Source organism: Pinus tabuliformis, chromosome 4_1 (assembly GCF_031772625.1).
Source record: "Pinus tabuliformis cultivar Carrire ecotype Pingquan chromosome 4_1, CPIR1, whole genome shotgun sequence".
Taxonomy (NCBI): Eukaryota; Viridiplantae; Streptophyta; class Pinopsida; order Pinales; family Pinaceae; genus Pinus; species Pinus tabuliformis.
The window spans coordinates 712,286,626-712,308,214 of record NC_142303.1 but is presented as its reverse complement, the minus strand read 5'-3'; the positions used below and the strand labels follow the sequence as shown (position 1 = coordinate 712,308,214).

The 21,589-nt window shown below is 39.3% G+C and overlaps 1 protein-coding gene across 2 annotated transcripts in view; it reads right to left on the bottom strand.

Moving 5' to 3' along the window:
- Nucleotides 1-21,589, bottom strand: part of AR401 (S-adenosyl-L-methionine-dependent methyltransferases superfamily protein) — a 207,043-nt gene that overhangs the window by 51,537 nt on the left and 133,917 nt on the right. For both annotated transcript variants that reach the window (XM_089420270.1, XM_089420269.1), the window contains one exon: nt 6,244-6,456. In XM_089420270.1, the coding sequence (XP_089276396.1) occupies nt 6,244-6,456 (213 nt within the window). The remainder of the gene's footprint in view (nt 1-6,243; nt 6,457-21,589) is intronic.

Sequence of the window (21,589 nt, the reverse complement as noted above, 5' to 3'; positions counted from 1 at the left end):
TCGGAGAACAGAAACCCCACGAGGCAATTGGTATTTGGATGGTTAATGGTTGTTTTATCCTAACATTGAATTGTGATCACTATGAACAGGTAGTAGACACTGGCGACATGGCACGTCCAGCCAAAGGAAGAGGTCATGGAGGACGAGGTAAATCTGGTCCTCGTCCAAAGGACCTGGGAACCTCAGAACAGAAGAAAGGTAGAAGACCCATGGACGAGACTGTCAGGGAGGCAGCAAAAGCATACAAGGAAGGAACGGATGTTGGGATCCGAAAAATTATAGAAGAAATGGAGGATAAAATTCTGGAAGAGGACTCCGAGGACGAAATGGAGGAATGGAAAGACCACATCCCAGATCCTGGGAACACCAGAGGGAGACTATCCCAATTCAAACAGACCTTGCATCTGTACTGGCTCATGAAAAGACTGGTAGGAAAAGCAATGGAGCAAGTGTCCATGGGGATGGCGCTGATCGTCAGAGACATGCCAGACTATAAAAAGGACCTGCAAACAATCCAGTTCCAACTCTGCAAGCAGGACATAAGACTAGACCGTATATAGCGACACATTCCATGTATTATTGAAATGACACCAGCACCTAGAGATTCAGCTGAAGATCCAGCGACAGTGGAGTCAAAATCGGAAGACCTCAAAGAATAGATGATTTCAATGACCTCAGGATTTTGTTTTTAGCGGTTAGCTTTCTTTTACATGCATGCTTATGCGATCTAAGACTATAGACTGGTTTTTAAATAGTTATGTATATATTGCTTGGGTATAAAGACTAATAACTTATCGTTTTTGGATGGCTTACAATATGCATAGGTGGCCAACAGACTTGGTTTCCCAATGGGCAAGTTGAGGCCACCTATTAACTGTATGTGGTTTCAATTTGCTTTTATATAAATAGAAAACGAGGTTCTACCTTAGCTTACAAAAAAAAAAATATTAGATATATTCCTCTTTAATAATTGCTTGTCCATGTAATAATAATAATTTCTTTTATACAATTTGAATTCTCCTTTGGGGATTTTATTGGGGTAGTTGGGTTTCTATGGGAAATTCGTCCCATAGCTTCCCAAATTTCAAGAGATGGTGGCCAACTTGCAAAGGTATCTGTATTGACCCAAGATTCATGAGCTCCTGCTAAGTTCATAAGAGGATGCATGCTTTGTTGTACCAACAAGCCCAGCAACAAGAAACAAGGTCTATATCATCCCTTACCTGTACCCACTCGTCCTTGGGAAAGTATTTCCATGGACTTTGTGGAAGGTTTACCAACAACCAGGAAGGGACATGACTACCTATTCCTGGTAGTAGACAGGTTCGGCAAGATGTGTGTTTTGATGTTCTATAAAAAGACCGTCAGTGGGAAAGAAGCAGCAAACTTGTTCTTTGGACAGGTCTGGATGCACTTTGGGATACCAAGGAACATCATTTCAAACAAGGACACAAGATTTCTTAGTGCATTTTGGACCACATTGTGGGAGAAGATGGACACAAAGTTGAAGAAAACAACAGCATTCCATCCATAGACCGATGGGCAAATAGTAGTCACCGGGACTTTCGTGCAACTTCTAAGGGAATACAACCAGAAGCGTCGGAAGACCAGGGAAGAAAATCTATCATATATACAACATTCTTACAACAGAGTAATCCACACTTCTACAGGAAAGTCCCCATTTGAAACTTGTTTTGGATATTTGTCACCTTCACCTTTGGACATTGCATATGAGTAGCAAGGAGGAGTGAGGAAAGATCTTATAGGATACACCTTCAGGGCTGAAAATTTTATAGAGAAGATCAGGCTGATCCATATACAGGTACACAAGACACTGCAAAAGTCACAGGAGAAATATAAAGCCAGGCGTGATGAGCATAGAACAAAAAAATCATTCAAGCTGGGAGACACAGTATGGCTACAGTTGAACAAGGAAAGGCTATAGGGACCTAGCAAGAAAATCAAGGCTCTGAGGCATGCTCTTCGAGATACTGGAAAAGGTGGGTGATAATGCCTATCGACTCAACTTACCATCATATATGTGCATTTACTCAATTGTGAATATAGAAAATCTGAAACTCTATGAGCCTTCCATGCTAGATCGGGAAGCAGAACAGGTCCTACCTTTTGTGGAGGATTTGGCACCAGATGCTCAGGCAGAGTTGACAGAAGATATAGTTTTGCAGAAGAGGCCCAGAACTACACGATAGGGACAGCATGACCTTTAGCAAATTCAGTTAAAAGGAAAACTTCCAAGCAAATTTAAATGGTACACCAGAGAGAAGGTGGAGGAAAAATTTCCTCACCTCATTCAGTAGAAGCTTTTGGGGACCAAAAGCCTCACAAAATGGGGAGGTGTGATTGAAATTGGATCATTATATTGTTTGTCATCCATCTCGATGTTTTCAAAGTGGAAAAAGTTGTTCAAAAGTATGGTAGCCGTGGTCAGTATTATAATCTTGAAAAAGAAATTGGAAATTTGAATTTTTAAATTTACATCCAAAATTATTTTAAGTCGGCCTAATATGATTCAAGTTGGTTGGGCCTCTTCAAAGGCACGCATTCGACCCTATTTGAATTCTATAAAAAGGAGACTATCTCTTCAAGGAAAACCCACAAGGGGAAAACTAGTCTTCGAGGAGTATTTGATTGCTCTTAAGGCAAATTATTTACAACAAAGATAAAGTCAATTTATCTCCCTTTAGCATGAAGAAGGCACTGCTGGGTTACATTGAAATATGAGCCTCCTCACAGTCATTAACTCTGACTGATAAATGCATTGATTTTTATGCATAATAATTTACCCAATAGACCTTGATTTCTGTGCTTGGTACAGCAGACTAAAACCCAGAAATTTCTACCCTCTCAAAGTCTCGAAAATTGTGCTTCTAGGGCCTCAAAACTCATGCTGAAGGACACAGAATTCTATGCAGTAACAACCTTGATTTCTGAACCAAATATAGCAAAACCTTTCCTGGAAATTTGTGCCTGATTGAGCAAATACATTGCAGAAATTTTCTGTCTGAAAATATGTGCTATAACAGTCGCTAGAAAAGCGCTGTCTGCACCCAGAAACTTGGCCCCTGATGACAGTTCTGTAGCAGAGGAATCTGGGTTCAAACAGCCCCCTAAATACTGCTGAAAATTGCTGAGTTTCCCACTCAGATTTCCCACACACCTGCGCTGTCTCTAGGCTAGAAGCACAGCCAGCAAACACTAAAATTTGACTCCTCAGCTTAGCACGAATTTTTTGGGATTCGTGTCAGTCAAGGGAAGAGGAAACTCGACCTGCTGTATATTGTCTCCTCTTGTTTTATGTTGCTTCCATTCTCTGCAATCAAACTCTGCCTCCTTGCTATCACTCGTACTTTTTTTGTTTCAAATTTCATTGTCTCTTCATACTTTGCTTCAACTTTCAAATTTCAATTTATGTTCTTACGTTTCTCTTATTTGTTGTAGATGCATGGTGGAAAAACTATGGTGGCAGAGTGCCCAATCTCCAAAAGCTTGTCCTTCGAGTGCCCAACCAAACATGTGTGAAATTTTCAATCTATTGCAGCAACTAGAAATTATTCTTCTAATTGAATATAATTATGTGCAGTTTACTTGCTACAGCAATTAAGGAATAAAATCACAACTGCAATTTTCACCATTAATTTACTGCAGAAAATAAAAACAGGGACTGAGAAAATAGAGCGCACATACAATATAAAATTGACACCATTATTTTTTGACAAAAGTCCCCAGAAAAATCCAATTTGGGAAAACCAGTGTAGCAGATGAGGATTTTATAATTATTATTATGCAGCAGTGGAATTTCTGAGTACAATCCGGATGTCAAACTGGCAATCCTCAGAAAAATAATCTGGACAAAATTATTAAGGGAAATTTTCCCTTCTCCACAAGCAATCATGCAACTAACTGTTGCTCGAAAACTAGCTCTGGAATACCTCTGTGTCACCTCTGCACAGCCTGTAACTCACACTGCCCAAAACTTCCTCTAAATCAGACGTCCTTCCTGTTGTTGTTGCTAGAAGTGGTTCTCCAACCCTCTGGAAAATTATCACACCCTTTGGCAACAGAATCGACCTCCTCCTTAGCCAAATCGAATTGCCCTTTGAAGCTGCTTGCACAGCTTCTAGTGGAATAACTCAGTCTCTCTGTTGCTGCCTCTCTGAGACTAGAAATTATTCCAGAATTCACTTATGTTGCTTCCTCTCTATCTCTGTGTCCCTTCTGACTCGAACTCTTCTTCCCTGCTCGACCTTTGCAGCTGGATAGCTCGATCTGCCAAGGAACTCAACCTCACAGTGTGTCTTTCTCCAACTCAACAACTTGCTCTTATAATCTACCATTGGTGAACCAACGGCCATGATTAGATCTCCATCAACAGCTAAGATCATCTCAAACTCAATCTCTGTGAGTTCTAGAGCATTCTCACCTTTCTCAATTAATTGTTGTTGATTAATAACTTTTCCTAAGGCTTAGGAAATATTTAATTATTGCTTAATTAATTTAAATGAGTTGTCTCTAGGTGTTTTCTCAGAGAACTTGAGGGCAACCAAAAACAGAGGCTCAAGGGTGAGCCAAATGGGTCAGTGAATGATCAGCAATGGGTACAATGCTCATGGTGTACAGTGCCCGAGTATAAAATCTAACAACTGACACAAGTGCAAAACCTCCATCTCCACCTTGTTTGTCTACAACTTTTCCCATTTTTCCCATATTAAAAAAAAAAAAACAATATAATAATAATATACATCTTTGGTGCTCTCAACCCACCATTTTTTCATAGAAATCTGGGGAGGTTTCTAGCCATTTTGGACACCCCTTCCCACATTCTGGAAACTTGTGCAACATATTTTGTCTTTAGAATATCAGCAGAGAAGAAAGCATAAGAACACTAAACAGGAAGTTTTTCTTCAAAGCATGCAGGTGAATTTACTTGCTTCTAACACTTGAGAACCCACAAGGGTTTTCGGATGAGGTTTGAACTGTAAACTGAAAGACAAGGTGGCATACTATACAGAATAAGGGAATGAAGAAAAGGAAAACTGGATAGGTGAACAATATAATTAAAATTTAATAAAGAGAATACTTCAAAACAATCACTAACATGTTACAGATTACATTTCATTATCCAACATCTGACCCTGACATTCAACATCAAACAATGATGAAGTATGAACAGGAATTCTCCCTGAACAGAAAACCCCCAAATCAATCTAACTACAAGTAAACACGACAGGATCAAGAGCTCTTCTAAAAGATTAAAAAGCCTATAAAAGAAGCCTTGCTGATCCTCATCAAAGAAATAGGTAAAAGAGTCAAGACATGGAAAAAATTACAATCCGAGTCCGGACCACCAATAAAATATCCTAATAGAACTAGAGAATTGATTTCTTTCACTGAAGAGGGCTTAAGTTCCATTTAAGTCTTTAAAAGCCATAATTAAAAGCAACAGATGCTTATGAAAATATAGACAATCATGAGGAACCAGAACTATCACCGATGTCATAAGTGGAGACAAAACAGAAGAATTGCTGAAGACAACCTCAGACCACTATTTCAAGAGGTAAAAGTATACCAACATTACTGACAAGAAGCAAACTTCTAGGATTCTTTATAAAAGAGATTAGGACACCCCAGAACAAGAATTTGTTTAGGTGATCTAGTAGGGGAAAGGCCCTAAAGGCTAAAAGGCTGGTCTTTATTCTTTCAGAACTTAATCTTCTCACAGGAGATAGAATCTGTTGCCTTTCAGTTTCTTTTCTCAGAAGCAAAGCTAAGAAAGCTATTGACTATGTTTGATAACATTGAACTGTTCTTCTAGAATACCTTTCTTCCTTCAGTTTTGTTTTTGCACTGTTATATATTTAAATCTCTATATAACATGAGCTTTCAAGTGAAATTAGAACAGAGGAAAAACCTGAGTATCATCTCATAAAATCTCAGGATCGTTGTATGTTATTCCATGCAAATACAGTTTTGATTCAAGGTCAAAGAAAGTTACAGAAACTCAAATTAGTTGAAATCGTTGATTACCAGAATCTTTCAATAAGTAACAAGATGTCCAGTATGTTAGTATCAAACAAAGTTGATGAAAAAATTTCAAAATGTTTTTGAACCAAATAAATTGAACTTCTTCAATTTAGCCAAAATTTATGGTCATATGCAAAGCATAATATATACTGCAGGTAGACATCCATGATGCGTACTAATCAATAGAGTTTCGAGTAATACCCTTGCTTTGCAAGTGCATGAAGGAGTAGTCCATTCCCGGTTCCAATATCAAGGACACTCCAGCTTGCTAGCTCTTTAGCTGTTGCCTCGGAATTTGCCTCATCTAACTTTGTGTTAGTGACATCTTCTTGATCTATATTATGGCCCTGCTTAAGACTTAAGCATAGTTTTACTGCCCAAGTAGCAACAGACTCCATGACCTCAACTCCAAACCTGATATAGAAATTATGTTAATCAGTATTTAATCTTTAGATATAAAAGGCCTTAGCATACAGAAAATTATCTAGTTCATTCTTTTGATAACCTAAACACACAAATAGTACTGAAGCCCTATGAACTCTTTAAACGAGCCCCTAAAATGAATTTATCATAGATACCTAGAATAAATTTAATAGTATTCCATTTTAGAGATTGACACTCAATTCTGAAGAAAAACATAATATTGGAATATGGTCAAGGAAACACATGAATCCATAACCAGAATCTATACGGAATTGATTTGTCTTACTCAATCTCACCAACATGATTTCTATTACATGACAACATGTAGGTGGCTTTGTTTGTATTAGATATATAGCCTCCATACCAACATTAAACCCATAGGAATTTTATCATGGACTATTATCTAAATTAATTTTTTTAGAAGATCTAACAAAAATGAAATCAAAATGAGAAGCACTCATCTCTTGGTTGGAAGAAGGCTTTGCACCAAAATCAATCAAAAAGTTGAATATTACTTTTACTTTAAGATAAAATGATCATATGTACGTCGCTTGCTTTATTATATGTTGATGATGATAGCTCAGACAGGTGGTTCTGCATAGGCTAGGTGTCAAGTATGCAGAAAATGTCCAAAAGCCTCTTTAGGTACTTGCTTGAGTAAGTGACTTTTATGATCTCTTTCCTATGTCCAACATAGGAAAAGCAAATTGATTAATTTCTTAATTAATGTTGGCTATTGGGCTTGTTGTCGCACAGATTGTCACGACAACGCTCAGACCAGGGGCTGTCACTCTGATCCCCGATCTCTCCGTTTAAGCCTGTCTCCCGCGGCTAAGGGGGGTAGACCCTATGAGGTGATGAAGACCAACTGTCGACCAGTTGGGTTGGGAGACACGAAGAAACAAGGACTAAATTGACTTTGTTAAGTTAAAAGACCAGTGCCTTGTGGGTTTGATGTTTAAACAGTTATTTACTAGATGTTGCAGAGATGTAAACCATGTACAGCAATCATTTACCATCAAACAACTTGAACGATGCAAGATATCCAGTAAAACCACAATGTTCTTATAATGATTAAAGCTCAATAACGATATCCAGCGATTAAAAATTTCGAAAGATGAATGCTTTAAACAACCACGCAATTATGAACATTAACCAGATATCATATTCATGCAGCTAATCTTCAAAATGATCATTCATGTGCAGACTCGCATAAAATGATAAACATTCATTCCACATCAAAAATTTTAGCCTTAGCAGAAAAGATAAAATGTGATAAAATCCCCGAGCCAAGACTGAATCTGGCAAAATATTTCCAAAATATTTTTTACGTTTTTCAAAATAAAACAAGACTATAAAGTCTAAATAAAAAGGTTTTTTGATTTTTTTTTTTTTTTTTATTTTTTTATTTTTTTAATTTTTGTACTTTTATGATTTTTTAATAAAATCTAAACTATAACAAAACAAAAGAAAAAGAAACTAAATTTGAATCCTAAAATATAACTTAGCTTTAATCTAATACATAAGAAATTAAAAAAATGAAACCATTTTTTTATTTATATTTTTTTTTTTAGAACCAAATCCAAACAAAGTTAAATTTCTTTTTTGAACAAATCTAATGCTAAACCCTAAATCTAAAATCTAAACTAAAAAGAAAAACAAAACAAAAAAACATAACTAAAAAAAAACCTAACAAAAACTTTACGGATTTTAAATTAAATCTAAAGATTAAATAAAACCTAAATCTAAAATTTAATAAATAAATTTAAACTATGCAAATCGTATATCCTAAAACTAAAACTAAAACAACGAAAAACCAATCCAAATAAAACTAACTGCGAAACCGAAATAAAACTCAGATTTAAGATCGAAATCTACCCAAAAAAATTGACTGAGGCTCGAATGGAAAATCTAACCAGCGTAAAAGACCCAATCGTTCTCCACGCAGGCCCGCAGAAGCTCGGTTAGCACAAGGGAAAGAAAACTGACTGCGTGGGCGTGTGAGGAAAACGCTGTTTCTAAAACGCACTGCCCAGCAAAGGTCGAAAACTTTGAATCGTATTGGAGCTTACCTGATCCTTTTGGAGTATCCGAAACTTGCAGACGTGACTGGATGCAGAACAAGAGCTGCGTGCAGGCCCACGGTAGCTCTGGTGAAGGCAGCGAAGAGCAGATGCGTAGGAAGAAAAGCCTCACGCAAGTAATCTCCACGTGCTGAGAGCAGAAACGCGGGCAAACTCACGTGCTGACCCAAAAATCGAATTTCGTTGGGTTAATATGACTGAAGGGTTGAACGTGGGGATCAATCTGCGTTGAAGAATGGAGTTGGGCGATGGCGTGGAGAGGAGGATTGCAAACAGTGGGCGATTTAAGCAGCGTGGAGAGCCTTATAAATGAAAAACGCAGTTCCAATGAGAGTTGTGCAGCGTTTGGATGAGTTGCAGGTTGATTGATGAGGAGCAGATGGGGTTTGACGGAGCTGTGTTGCTGAGACCAGGCTGAGTTGGGATTTGATGGGAGCACATAAAATTTAACTTCCTGTAAATAATGGAACCCCAGATTTGAAAAACAACTGATATCTGAAACCTCTGGACAGCAAGATAGTAAACCCTGCAAAACTCAATTTTCCTCTAGAATTTTATCTCAAACCTGCAAGTGGAAGACCCAAAAAATCTGGAAAGTATATGCAAAGAAAAAATGAAACCCTACAAACCGGTTCAAAATTTCAAAATTTTAGCTCTACAACAGCCAGATTTGTCAGTTATGATCTACAATATTTTAGAAATTCAGATTTACTTATGAAAATACTTTAGAAATCTCTCATGCAAATCAGAAAATAAACTAAATGATTAACCCAGGATCCAAACTAGCTGGGCTCTGCAAGAAAATGCTTGCGGGAGCTGGCTGGTTCAGCCGAGAACTTCCCCAAACACCCGCTGATCTTCTTCAATAAGGGTTTCCTGCACAGCTCACTTCAACCATCAATAAAGAGAGAAAAATAATACTAGATCTCAAAAAGCAATGGAGATACCTGCCATTACTTCAGAAAACCTAATACCATTCAAACCCTAGCAAGTGAACAAGATACCTGTGCTCAACAATACTCTATAATAAGCTGTTACTAATGGCTGAAAATCAAAATATGCAGAAAATAAAATAGCTCACAGCACTTCCAGAGAGTAACACCAACAAGATTTTAACCCCAAAGTCTTTCTTTATTAGCACCAGAAAAGTTTACAAGAGAGCTTCTTCAGCACAAGACTCCAAGATCGAATGATCTCAAATGACCCCTAGCACCCTATTTAAAGGAAAAGATCCCAACAGCTAGTTCAAGTGATCCATGTCAAAATGATCTCGACCGTCGATGAGGATCAAGATATCTCTTGATCTCATCCGTCGAATTTTTAATGTATTAAAAAATTGAAATTCTGCATTTATTTACTCAAAATATTATTATTTTATTATTTTTAGGTTTTTTACTTTATCATATATTTAAAAAAAAAAATTATTATTATTTTTTATTTTTTATTTTTTATTTTTATTTATTTATTATTTTTTAATTTATTTTTAAATGGATCCTTGAACTTAGCTTTTGGGAAAATTACCTAGGACCTAGGACTTAGGACTTATGAGGGGATTAAAACATTTCTTAACCCTCAAGACACTTTACATCATGACTTTTACAACTTTACATCCCAAGGGGAAAACTCATTTGACATAGACCCTCATAAACCACCCAGTTCTGCGAAACAACTATAATCTAGCAGATCGACACACTAGGATTCTCCTAAGATTCTAATGACAAAATTCATCCCGGCTTTGGGGTTAGGCTGAAGGAAAACTCTACCGATCATGGATTGGTGAGACGAAAAACCTTCCGGAACGTAGATTATCACTTAGAAACTTAGGTCCACCTAGGCAATTTACAGACATGACTCATATCTGCTAAGATTATTTATAATTTATACATGCAGACTGGGTTTACAACATAAATTGATCAAGCTGTCGATGACTGTAGAATGGCACGGGCATGTCGATCAAGCGCTACCCTTTTTGCAAAGAAAAGGGGGGTGTACTGCTATGGGCAGTTGACCGGTAGTGGTCAACAGGGCTAAAGTTTTCTAATGAAAATAAATTAATTTAATTTAGTGAGTTAAATTTGATCTCTACTCTTGATCTCGAGTGAGGCTTACAATCTAATCCTATCCTTCCATCGCTTAGGAGACTTAGGGTTAGGGATCTAGGTCAATCAGAAATTATAAAATAAGCCCAAGGGAGAGGTGGATGACAATCGAGCTTTTGGAAGAGCAAATTTTCTCAAGGGAGTGAGAGACTCAAGGCTGAAGAGGAGAAAGGTGTGCAGCTAGAGGTTCTAGTGGACACAGGTTTGCAAGTTGAGCACGTGAGAGGAGGGCCTAGAGTCATATGTGGTTGGGGCTGGAGAGTGTTCTGCACATAGAAGGCCAAGAATGGTGACAGCAAGTTCTAAGGGAGAGGTGGAAGACACATTAATTTCATTGGGAGAGATATTTTTGCAAGAAAAGTGAGAGACTCAAGACTGAAGGGAGAAGAAAAGTGTGGAAAAAGGAGATTCTGGTGTGAAAAATTCCAAGGGACTGAGATCTTGGAGAAAGGAGACCCAGATTTGTCAAGAGGTTGAAATTCCATCTAAAGGCTTGTGCAGGGGGGCCATATGGCCTAGGTGAAGGATGAATTTGTCGTACAGGGCTAGGAGAAAGGAGGCTGATTTCCAAGTTGCAGAAGCCAAGTTTCCAAGGGGGGGCAATATTTTTAGGAGAATTAAAAATTTGGGGGCCCGAAAATTCCAAGTTTTATTATGTTATATTTTTTGTGTATTCTTTGAGGGTAATTTTCCCTATTATGGGAGACCTTAATTTTCCCGAGTAATAAAAAGAGAAGGAGAAATTGGAGGGCGAAAATTTTGTGTTCCTGACTGATTTTCTATTTAAATCTCTGCTGCAAACAATTTAAGTTAAAATACCTGTGTATTTTTATTCAGCAGTTTCTTCAGATAAAATATAAATAAATTAATTAAAATATATATATATATATATAGGTGAATATATTTTCTAGGCATAAAATAAATTGCTAGGATATAGGAAAATTTTAACATGGTATCAGAGCAGCAATAAGCGCTGATGAGAAAGAAGATCGATTTTGTCACAAGGGTTTTAGCAAAATATTTATTTTCCAGCAGTTATATTTTTCTGGGTTGAGTATTTGATTTGGAGGTTGTGAGGATGGTTGCAACCGAGCTGAGGTTTCAAGACCAGTTAGAGGGTACATTCAACTACAGTCCTTGGAGGAGAGGATAGCATTGGTGTTGATGGAGAATGGGATCCCGGAGTTTGCAGATCAGCAACTCAACCCTTCTATTGATGCTACACAACTGGCCGCCCATAACCAAAATGATGTGAAATCTAGGAGAATCATTTTGGACGGTGTAGAGGATCATGTGATCCCTCATCCTTCCGGAAAGAAATCAACCAAGGAAACATGGAAGGCTCTAACAAAGATCTACTAGAGTGACAATCATAGCAAGAAAATGGCGTTGACACCGGACGGAGAAGCTTAGGAACCCCAAGATGTCCAAATCAGATACAGTAGCATATTATCTCACCAGGATCACACAGGTTCATGATGAGTTTGTTGTAGATGGGGAGGTTGTGTCAAAAGGTGAAATCAGCCTTGAGAGGTTTCACAAAGCCATGTGCTCCCTTTGTAAAGAGTATTGTGGCATGAGAGAAGCTTCCAAATTGGGAGAGGTTGTGTGATGACTTGATTCAAGAAGAGATTTGAAAGGAGTCTCTACATGGTGGCCAACAAAAAGGTGATGATAAGAACCTTGACCTTGCTAGTCAAGCAAGGATGGGTAAGGGGAAGACCAAAAAGAATTCTAGAGGAGAGGCTACCTCCGGAGTTAAGAAGAAAAAAGGAATGCGCAAAGTGAAATGCTTTGCATGTCACAAATTTTGCCATTATGCAAGTCAATGTCCAAAAATAGATTCACAGATCAGTGAGTTTCCCTCCAAGTTCAAGAAGGAATTCTCATTGGTGTCTTGTCTTTCTAGCACCATAGCCAAGGGTGCATGGTTTGTGGACAGTGGTGCTTCTCGTCATGACAAGACCACAAGAGTTGTTCACCAACATTTTAGAGGGAGACTCAAAGCTACATTTGCGGCTTGGCAATAATGCCAAGTGTGCAGTAGAGGAGGTTAGTGTTGGAAGATGTAACTAGTTTCGGTCTTCATAATTTGTACCATTATGTATTTTATGAAAGGTTACTTGGGAGCGGGAGCAGGAGCGGGAGCGACATTTTCAGAGGCTCGGTCATGGAGCGAATCAGGGAGCGAATTTTTATATAATATATATTTTTTTATATTTTGGTGCATATATGTTAACAAAACCATATAGAATGATGAATTAGATATGAAAAGCATAAAAACATAAACTGAACCATATAACATCAATCATCTAGAAGTTATAATCTTCATCAACCACGTCCACAAGTTAGTAACATACAACATACTGAGTCTCATGATTCATCAATCTTAAAGTTTCAAGCTTTCAGAATTCAATATATAACATTTATAATCATTGATCACCAAAGTTGTACTTGTAAGCTAAGTGTACATTTATTTATTTTTTTTGCACGTGGTTCACAGACACCTTCTGTCAACGGGTGGTGCTACGTCCACTAGAAAAATCTGGGCTTGACGCCCTACGGCCTATTGCAAGACCTGACCCCAAGAGCTTTCGGGAATTGATCCTATGATCTCCCATTTGGCGAGGCCCCGTCTTGACTGATTGGGCTAACCCTTGGGGCTATAAGCTAAGTGTACATTGTAACTATTACAACAAATAATATCTGACATAAAATGAAATGTTATAAAATGAAATGAAATGAACAACTTTCATGAAGCATCATATTCATAATTCATTACCAATGAGTTATAATTGCCAACTTCAAACTTCGAACTTAAATTGTCTTATATTGTTTACAAAAAATATCATAATAAATATGAAAGAATCAGCAGTTATAAAACTACTAGAAACTAGAAAAAACAAGTAAATCTATTATCTACAGCTTCCTCTTACCACCACGAGAAATGTCTAATTTCTAAGCAAGTCGTGGCACTGGTGATCTTCTAGGAGTCTCCTCCCGCATAGTTGCACGACCAAAACCAAAAGACACATGCCCTCCACGTGAGGATGTAGATGGAGGCAGCGGCAGCAAAGGAACAATATTTGGAACTCGAGCATTGGCATTGCTACTGGATGGTGGGGCCGAGGGTGGCATGGTTGTTGTTGCTTCATCATCATCTCTCAAAAGTTTTGCTTCCAACTTTTCAAGATGTATAGTGCCATACTCCAAACTATCGTCCTCTTGGTTGCTGTCCCAAATTTTATATGTTGGATCATCATAACCCTGATCACAATAATTACTCAACAACCTCAAGTTGTAGTGCACATAAACCAAGCTTTCTACCCGATTTTCATTGAGTCTGTTTCTTCTCACATTATGTAGTTGTAGGTGCTCCAACACCTCTCTGCATCTGATGTTATTAATAGCCAAATGACTTGCAAATATTCTCAACACTCAATTTGGGGGGGGGGTTACTATTTATAGGTTGAAACAACACTTGATTGGTGTAAGAGGCCAAGCAACCCGATGCGGTGAACCAAAGGATGTGATAGGGTATATTTTAGCAGAAATGCTTCAAAATCTTGAAAAATATGAAGAGGAGAAGAGTAGGGAACGTGCAATAAAAGAAGAAGTTGCAAGAAAGAAGCAAATTGCATAAGTTATGAGAGAAAGTGCTATTGGTATTTGTGATTTTCAATTTCAAGACTCTTCCTCTATCCCTTTTGTTATGTTCCTCCCCCTTTTGAGTCTTACAGTCAACCTAAAAAGAAGACGAATATTAAGAGCTATTTCACACCTTCCCCCAACTCTGCCTCTACTAGTGCCTTTCAGTCTCAACCAAGTCTAATTCAACCCACCTTAGATACCCATTGGAAGAAGCAATGCAAAGAAGTTGCTTCTGAATATATTGTCAAGTGATAGTATGATGCAGATATCCCCTTCAATGCTACACACTCCCCTTATTACCAAGTTATGTGGGACTCTGTTATTGTTGTACCAAAGGGCTTCAAAGGCCCTAGTAAGCATGCCATGAGGGGATCTCTTTTGCAAAAAGAGGTTTTGTCCATAGTTGGATATTTGAAGGAGTACAAGGAGTCATGGGCCAACACAAGTTGTTCCACCATGTCAAATGGATGGACTTTAATAGGAAGAACTCTACTATCATAAATTTCATTTTCTCTTCTCATCAAGGAACCATGTTTTTGAAATCAGTGGATGCATTTGATAGGGTGAAAGATGCAAACATGTCATTTGAGTTTTTGGATGAGATGGCTAAAACAATGGGGGAGCAAAATGTTGTGCGGGTCATCACAGATAATGCCTCAAACTATGTTCTTGCTGGAAAAATGTTAGAGTCCAAACATAAGACCATATTTTGGACCCTATGTGTTGTAAATTGCATTGACCTCAAGCTTGGGGACATAGACAAAGTTGATTAGGTAAAGAAAATTGTAGAGCATGCCAAGTGTATCACAAAATACATCTACAACCACTCATTGGTATTGAACCTAATCAAGAAAAACATTAGAGGCAAGGACCTTGTTTGGCCTGTCATCACAAGTTTGTAATTCAATTTTTTATGTTGCAATTTGTTAAGTTATGGTATGTTCTATGCTTATAGCAGTTTGCTTATCTTTCTTATTATTATCCACAGATGAGCAATCACATGTACATAAAGTAAAGTGCAAATAGAACATTAAACGATCGACAGAAAACAAGCCAAGACAAGAGACACAAGATGTGGCGGCTAGCCAGGGACAAACCCTAATGTGCGGAAACCCTTTGATCAAATCTTCCTTTATCTTCAATAATTTAGCAGAGAGAAATAGTACATAAATCTAATTTACATCAGCAGCAGCAAACCCTAGATCAACCAAACTAGGGCAAACAATATCTTGCAAACCGACTGTCGAATCGGCTTTATTCCTTCACCAAAAAATGCGGCCTTCAGAGGAGATCCAAATTCACCTACAGCGCAGTTCTGAGAGGCAAACTGATGGTCAACGCTGGTCAAACTTTGGTTCTGCAGTTGCAGCCTTAAATTCTGCACCTTCCTTCCACACGTGAGAGAGAAGAGTCTCTTTCTGCGCAGTAGGAGAAGAGCCTTTTTTCTGCGTAGGGGAGAGAGAGAGATGTGATGAGTTGAGTGAGTCCAAATGAGGAAAAGACCTCCTGTATTTATACACAACTGTTGATGATTGAATAGATGTGATTGTTGGGCTTCTGAGCCTACATGAGTTGTAGGTCGGCTTGATAATTATTCCATAATCAAAATAAATTCATATCTCCATAAATACTCATCGGAATCGGATGATCTTTAGATCAATCCTACACCTCTTAACGAGAGGAATTTAATAAAAATATTATCAGCCATGAATAAGATGACCCACATGGAGTTTGGCCCTAGTTTCCAATTTTAACACTCCCCCTCAACTAGGGAGAACTCCATCTACAATTTGTCAATGTTCCACCAAGTCTCCGGGACGGGGAGACGCACAAAGGGAACGTGTGGGAGTACCCTCAAATTTTAGGGAAATTTAGGGGAGACGGGGGGACGTTGAGGTATATATAATATAATTTTTAATTATATATATATATATGTATATAATTTTGAAATTTTCATGTTCATATTCATTGTTCAATAATGAAAGCATATTAAATAGACTAATTAGTAATAGTAATACCAATACATTGAAATTTCAAATTTGATCCATACATAAAATTTAAATTCATAATTGAATCAAATAATAACATATTATAGCAGCAATGCTGCCGGCCGCGTGGAGGGTTTGGTGGAACCGTGAAATAAACACCCACCTAGCAAGCAAAGGTTGAACCCATGTTTTAAAGAGACAAACAGCACAGGGAAATCCGAAAAACAGTTTAATAATAATAATGCATGGCCTGAATCGGATTAAAATTTAGAAGGTAGATAAAATGTTAAGAGACTGGCATAGTAGATTGCAAAACAAAAATTACCAGCACAGCAAATAGAACATAACAAATCGTTGTTTCAGCTGCCGGCTGCGTGGAGGGCTGGTGGAACCGTGGAGCAGCAATGCTGCCGGCTGCGTGGAGCAGCAAGGTAACCAGTAACCACTGCAACGTAACTACTAACAGCAAGCCGCTGCGTGGAGAAGAGGGAGGATAAGGCATGAGCTGAAGCTCTGAGGCTCTTGTGGGCGCAGTGGGAGCAGATTCACACTGAAACGATGGAAGAAAAAAATGCACTCAGTTGTTTTAACTTTTAATAGAGGTAAGAGCATAATGAATGGCGGCAGAATGAAAAGTAGAGTTAAACCTAACTTTTCATGTAATTTTTTATTTGTAATTGTTAGTTTAGTTTATTTTTATTTTTGTTTTTCTTTAATAAATTAATTTTCATTTTTATTTTTTATTTTTTTTATATAAAGGGGGGACGCCCAGAAGAACCCCATTTTTGGGGGGACACCCAAAAGCACCCCTTTCGGGGAGTCGAGTCTCCCACCCTGGGGAAACGCACCCCCTTGCGTCTCCCCGAGTCTCCCCAAAAGGGGGACATGGGGAAACGCACCCCCGAGTCTCCCCGTCCCGGGTGCGTGGGGTGCGTGCACCCCACCCTGGGGGACGCGTCCCCGTGGAACACTGCAATTTGTCTATCAGTCACTACTATTCATCCATCAAATGCACTGCCCTGTATAGCTTGACCCCTGCTCTGCTCTACTCTATCCTGCATGCTCTGCTCTGTTCTGTTCTACCTTGTTCTGATCTACTCTGCTCTGCTCTGTTCTACTCTGCTCTGCTTTGTCCGAATTATGAAGAGGAAGAAATGATCGAGGATGTATCATACTAACTCAAAGTCAGTCTCAGAGTGTGTACCACTGGTCCCAGACCAGTCTCAACCGACCCGAAGTCAGCGTCATAGTGGGTACAACTCCTACCACAGGTCCCAGACTAGTATCATCCTCCGTTGACTCAAAGTCAGTCTCAGAGTGTGTACCACTAGTCCCAGACCAGTCCTCAACCAACCCAAAGTCAATGTCATAGTGGGTACAACTCCTACCACTAGTCTGAGACTAGTATCATTGATCCCAGATTAATGAAGGTCATCCTCGCATAGGAAGTACGGTAGATACAGCGATGCATCCATCGGTACTACTATGGTCCCTATCCTCATTTCCCTGCTCATTGATCAGATAAGAGGTACTTCCCATGAGTCCCAGACTGCATGGGTAGGATGCCTCGACAAGAGAACTTAATCAATCCTGTCCTCACAAGAGAACTAATCATCCTGCTACACAATCGTCATGGAGAACACATCATCCAGAACTCACAAGAGAACAAATCATCATTCTACATAATCGTCATGGAGAACGCATCATCCAGACCTCACAGGAGAACAAATCATCCTGCTACATAATCGTCATGGAGAACACATCATCCAGACCTCACAGGAGAACAAATCATCCTGCTACATAGTCGCCACGGGGTGTCACAGGGAAAGTTTTGATTCTTTTACCCTGTTCGTCATATGTTGCTCCAAGAAGTACCCCGCACCCCCCCGGAGCTCCGAGAGCTCAATACATCATACAGGACCCTCATTAGAGAGTTTTTGCAGGACCCTCATCAGAGAGCTTTTGAACGACACCAAGTCGTTCTCGAAAAGTCAAAAATTTGACCTTTCCTAGGGGCTTTGTCAAAATGTCGGCGACCTGTTCATCTATACCGATATGTTGGAGCCTTATAGCTCCCCACTACACCATATCTCGAATATAGTGGTACCTGATATTGATATGCTTGGAGCGATCATGAAATACGGGATTCTCTGACAAACGAATCCCACTCTGGTTGTCACACAGGATCACAGTGGTATCCAATGTAAATCCAAACAAGTCACGGAAGAGCTTTCGCAACCAGATTGCCTCACAGGAGGCCATGCTAGCAGCAATATACTCTGCTTCGGTGGTGCTCAAAGCCACCGACTTCTGCTTCCTGCTCATCCAGGATAATGAAGCAAATCCCAAGGAGAAACAGCGCCCGGAAGTGCTCTTATGGTCCTCCACATTGCCTGCCCAATCAGCATCAGTGTATCCAAGTAGTCTCACATCTCCGGCATTGTATCTTAACCCATAAGTAATTGTGCCACGAAGATATCTCAACAGATTCTTGGCACCAATCCAATGTATGTGGTGAGGTTCAACCATATGTTGACTCACGTGTTGTCTGTGAAGCATATATGTGGACGGGAGTTCACTAAGAACATGAATGCTCTGACGAGTTGACGATACTCGGTGGCATTTTGTAAAACAGGTCCAGCAGCGCTATCGCTTAACTTCTTAAAGTCAAGCTCCATCGGGGTAGTAACAGGCTTGCAGTTAACCATACCGAATCTTTCCAATATCTTCACCACATATTTTCCTCGAGATAGGAAAATTTCCCCTGCCTTCTGCCACACTTCAAATCCTAGGAAATAGTACATCAATCCTAGGTCCTTCATTTCAAATTCAGAAGCCAACTCCCTCTTACATTTGTGAATCAGAGGCTCTGCACCTGTTAGGAAGAGGTCATCCACATACAGCACCCGTATGAGAGGTTTGTCATCTTCAACCTTAAAGTAGAGGTTAGGGTCGGCTCCACTCCTAGTGAATCCCAGCTTCATCAAGTAGCTATTGATCCTCTCATACCATGCTCAGGGTGCCTGCTTCAGACCATAGAGAGCCTTCTTCAACCTGCATACATGAGATTTTCGATCATACATCTCAAATCCTTCGGGTTGCTACACGTAGACCTCTTCTTTGATCGAACCATGCAAGAACGCAATCTTGACATCCATCTGATGTAGATTCCATCCTTGTGAAGCCGCAAGGGCTATGATCGAGCAGATGGTGGTATATCTGGAAACAGATGCAAATATCTCGTCATAGTCTATACTTTCCTTCTGGGAGAAGCCACGAGCGACAAAACGAGCCTTATTTTTTTCCGTACTTTCATCTGCTGCATGCTTTATCTTGTAAAGCGATTTAGAAGTGACAATTGTCTTGTCCTGGGGTCTGGGAACTACTTCCCAGACATCATTCTTCATAATAGACTCATATTCTTCGATCATAGCATCCTTCCATACTTGATGCTTGACTGCATCTGAGAATGATGAAGGCTTATTTTGTATGATCGTGCTCATGATGGTCATATATCCCTGATACCTATTGGGTTTCTTACTTTCACGGAAGGTTCCTCGGGGTGCAGTGTGTCCTTCAGCATCATCGAGTTGCCCCCTAAGCCAAGAGGGCCTCTTCCTAGAAGAGGAGGGCTCAAGTGGATCAATAGGATCCATGGGTTCTTCCACATCAGGCATTGTTTCATCATCCTTTTCTTTCAGTTCCCTGGTATCAGCTTCTTGAGAGCTCCTCCAAGTCGGAAGATTGTCCACCTTGTTGAGGGCCATATCTTCGTCAAAGGTGACATCATGACTAATCACGACTTTCCTTTGACCGGCTACATAGATCCTATAGCTACATAGATTTTATAGCCCTTAGTATTTTCTCCATAGCCCACAAAGATTCCTTTCTTTCCAGATGCACCCAATTTATTCCTTTTCTCTTTCGACACATGAAAATATACAAGGCTTCCAAAAATTCTAAAATGAGATATGTCAAGTTTCTTACCGGTGAACATTTCTTCAGGAGTCTTGGAACCCAATGCTTGATGAGGGCATCAGTTTTGTACATATACGACGGTGTTTGTAGCTTCGGCCCATAGAAACTTCGGAAGTCTTTGATCATGAAGCATAGCACAGACAGCTTCCACAATCGTACAATTCTTCCTTTCCGCCACACCATTCTGTTCAGAAGTATATGGTGTAGTAGTCTCTCTCTTGACACCAGCCTCTTTACAAAAGTCATGAACTCGTTAGATTCATATTCAGTCCCATTATCAGTCCTTAAGATCTTGATCTTCTTTTCGGTTTGATTCTTGATCAAAGCTTGAGATGTGTCACAAGACATGACACCTAGCGGACTTCCTCCGACCTGATATAATGAATCAACTCGAAACCCAAGAGTGAAGGCATCTTTAACATTATTTTTCCATATACGTACCTTGCCATCGCTAAAGGTCACCTTGTAGCCTTTGTCTTCCATTGCCGAGATGGACACCATGTTCTTTTTGAGGTCAGGTACATATAATACATCCTATAAGTGGATCGTATTACCTTGATTCAATTTAAGAGAGACATTGCCCACACCTTTCACAGGATATTTCATATTATCTCCAAGGACAATTTCCAGGTTAGTTTCTTTCTCTATCAGATTATGGAGAACTTCTTTGTAACCAGTGAAGTGCCTTGAGGCACCACTATCAATGAGCCAAATTCCCATTGAGTCCAAAGGAGCAGAGGTAGATAGAGCAGCTAGTAGATAATATTCATCCTACTTATTATCAACAGTGTTGGATTCATACCTAGAGTTTCTAGCCTTCTTGAATGGTTGTCCTCTTCCTTGATTTCCAGCACTCCTTTTACCTTTGCTATTGAATTTGTCATTCCTTGATTGCCATGAGAGGGATTTTGATCATTATCCTGGTGTGAGACCTTTCTGTCAGGGCACTCCCTTGCATAGTGACCTGCTTTATCACAAATGTAACATCGTCCTTTTCTTCCACCCTTAGGTCCAGCTTTTCTTTTTGATTTAGTCCCAGAATTATTTCTTTTCTTAGCATGAGAAGAAAAGGCAGCAGGAGGACCTTTAGGCATAGGCATTTCTTGCTCTTTTACCCTTGTTTCTTCTTGAATGCATCTAGCCAATAATTCCTTGAAACCAGGAATTACATTATTGTTCAGAAGAGTAGTCTTGAACACGTACCATTCGGATGGTAATCCTCCAAGAGTCGTGAGTGCCATTTCCCTATCAGTAATAGTCTCCCCAATAGATAGGAGATTGTTCCTGATCTCGGTGATTCTTAAGAAGTATGCTTGCATACTCT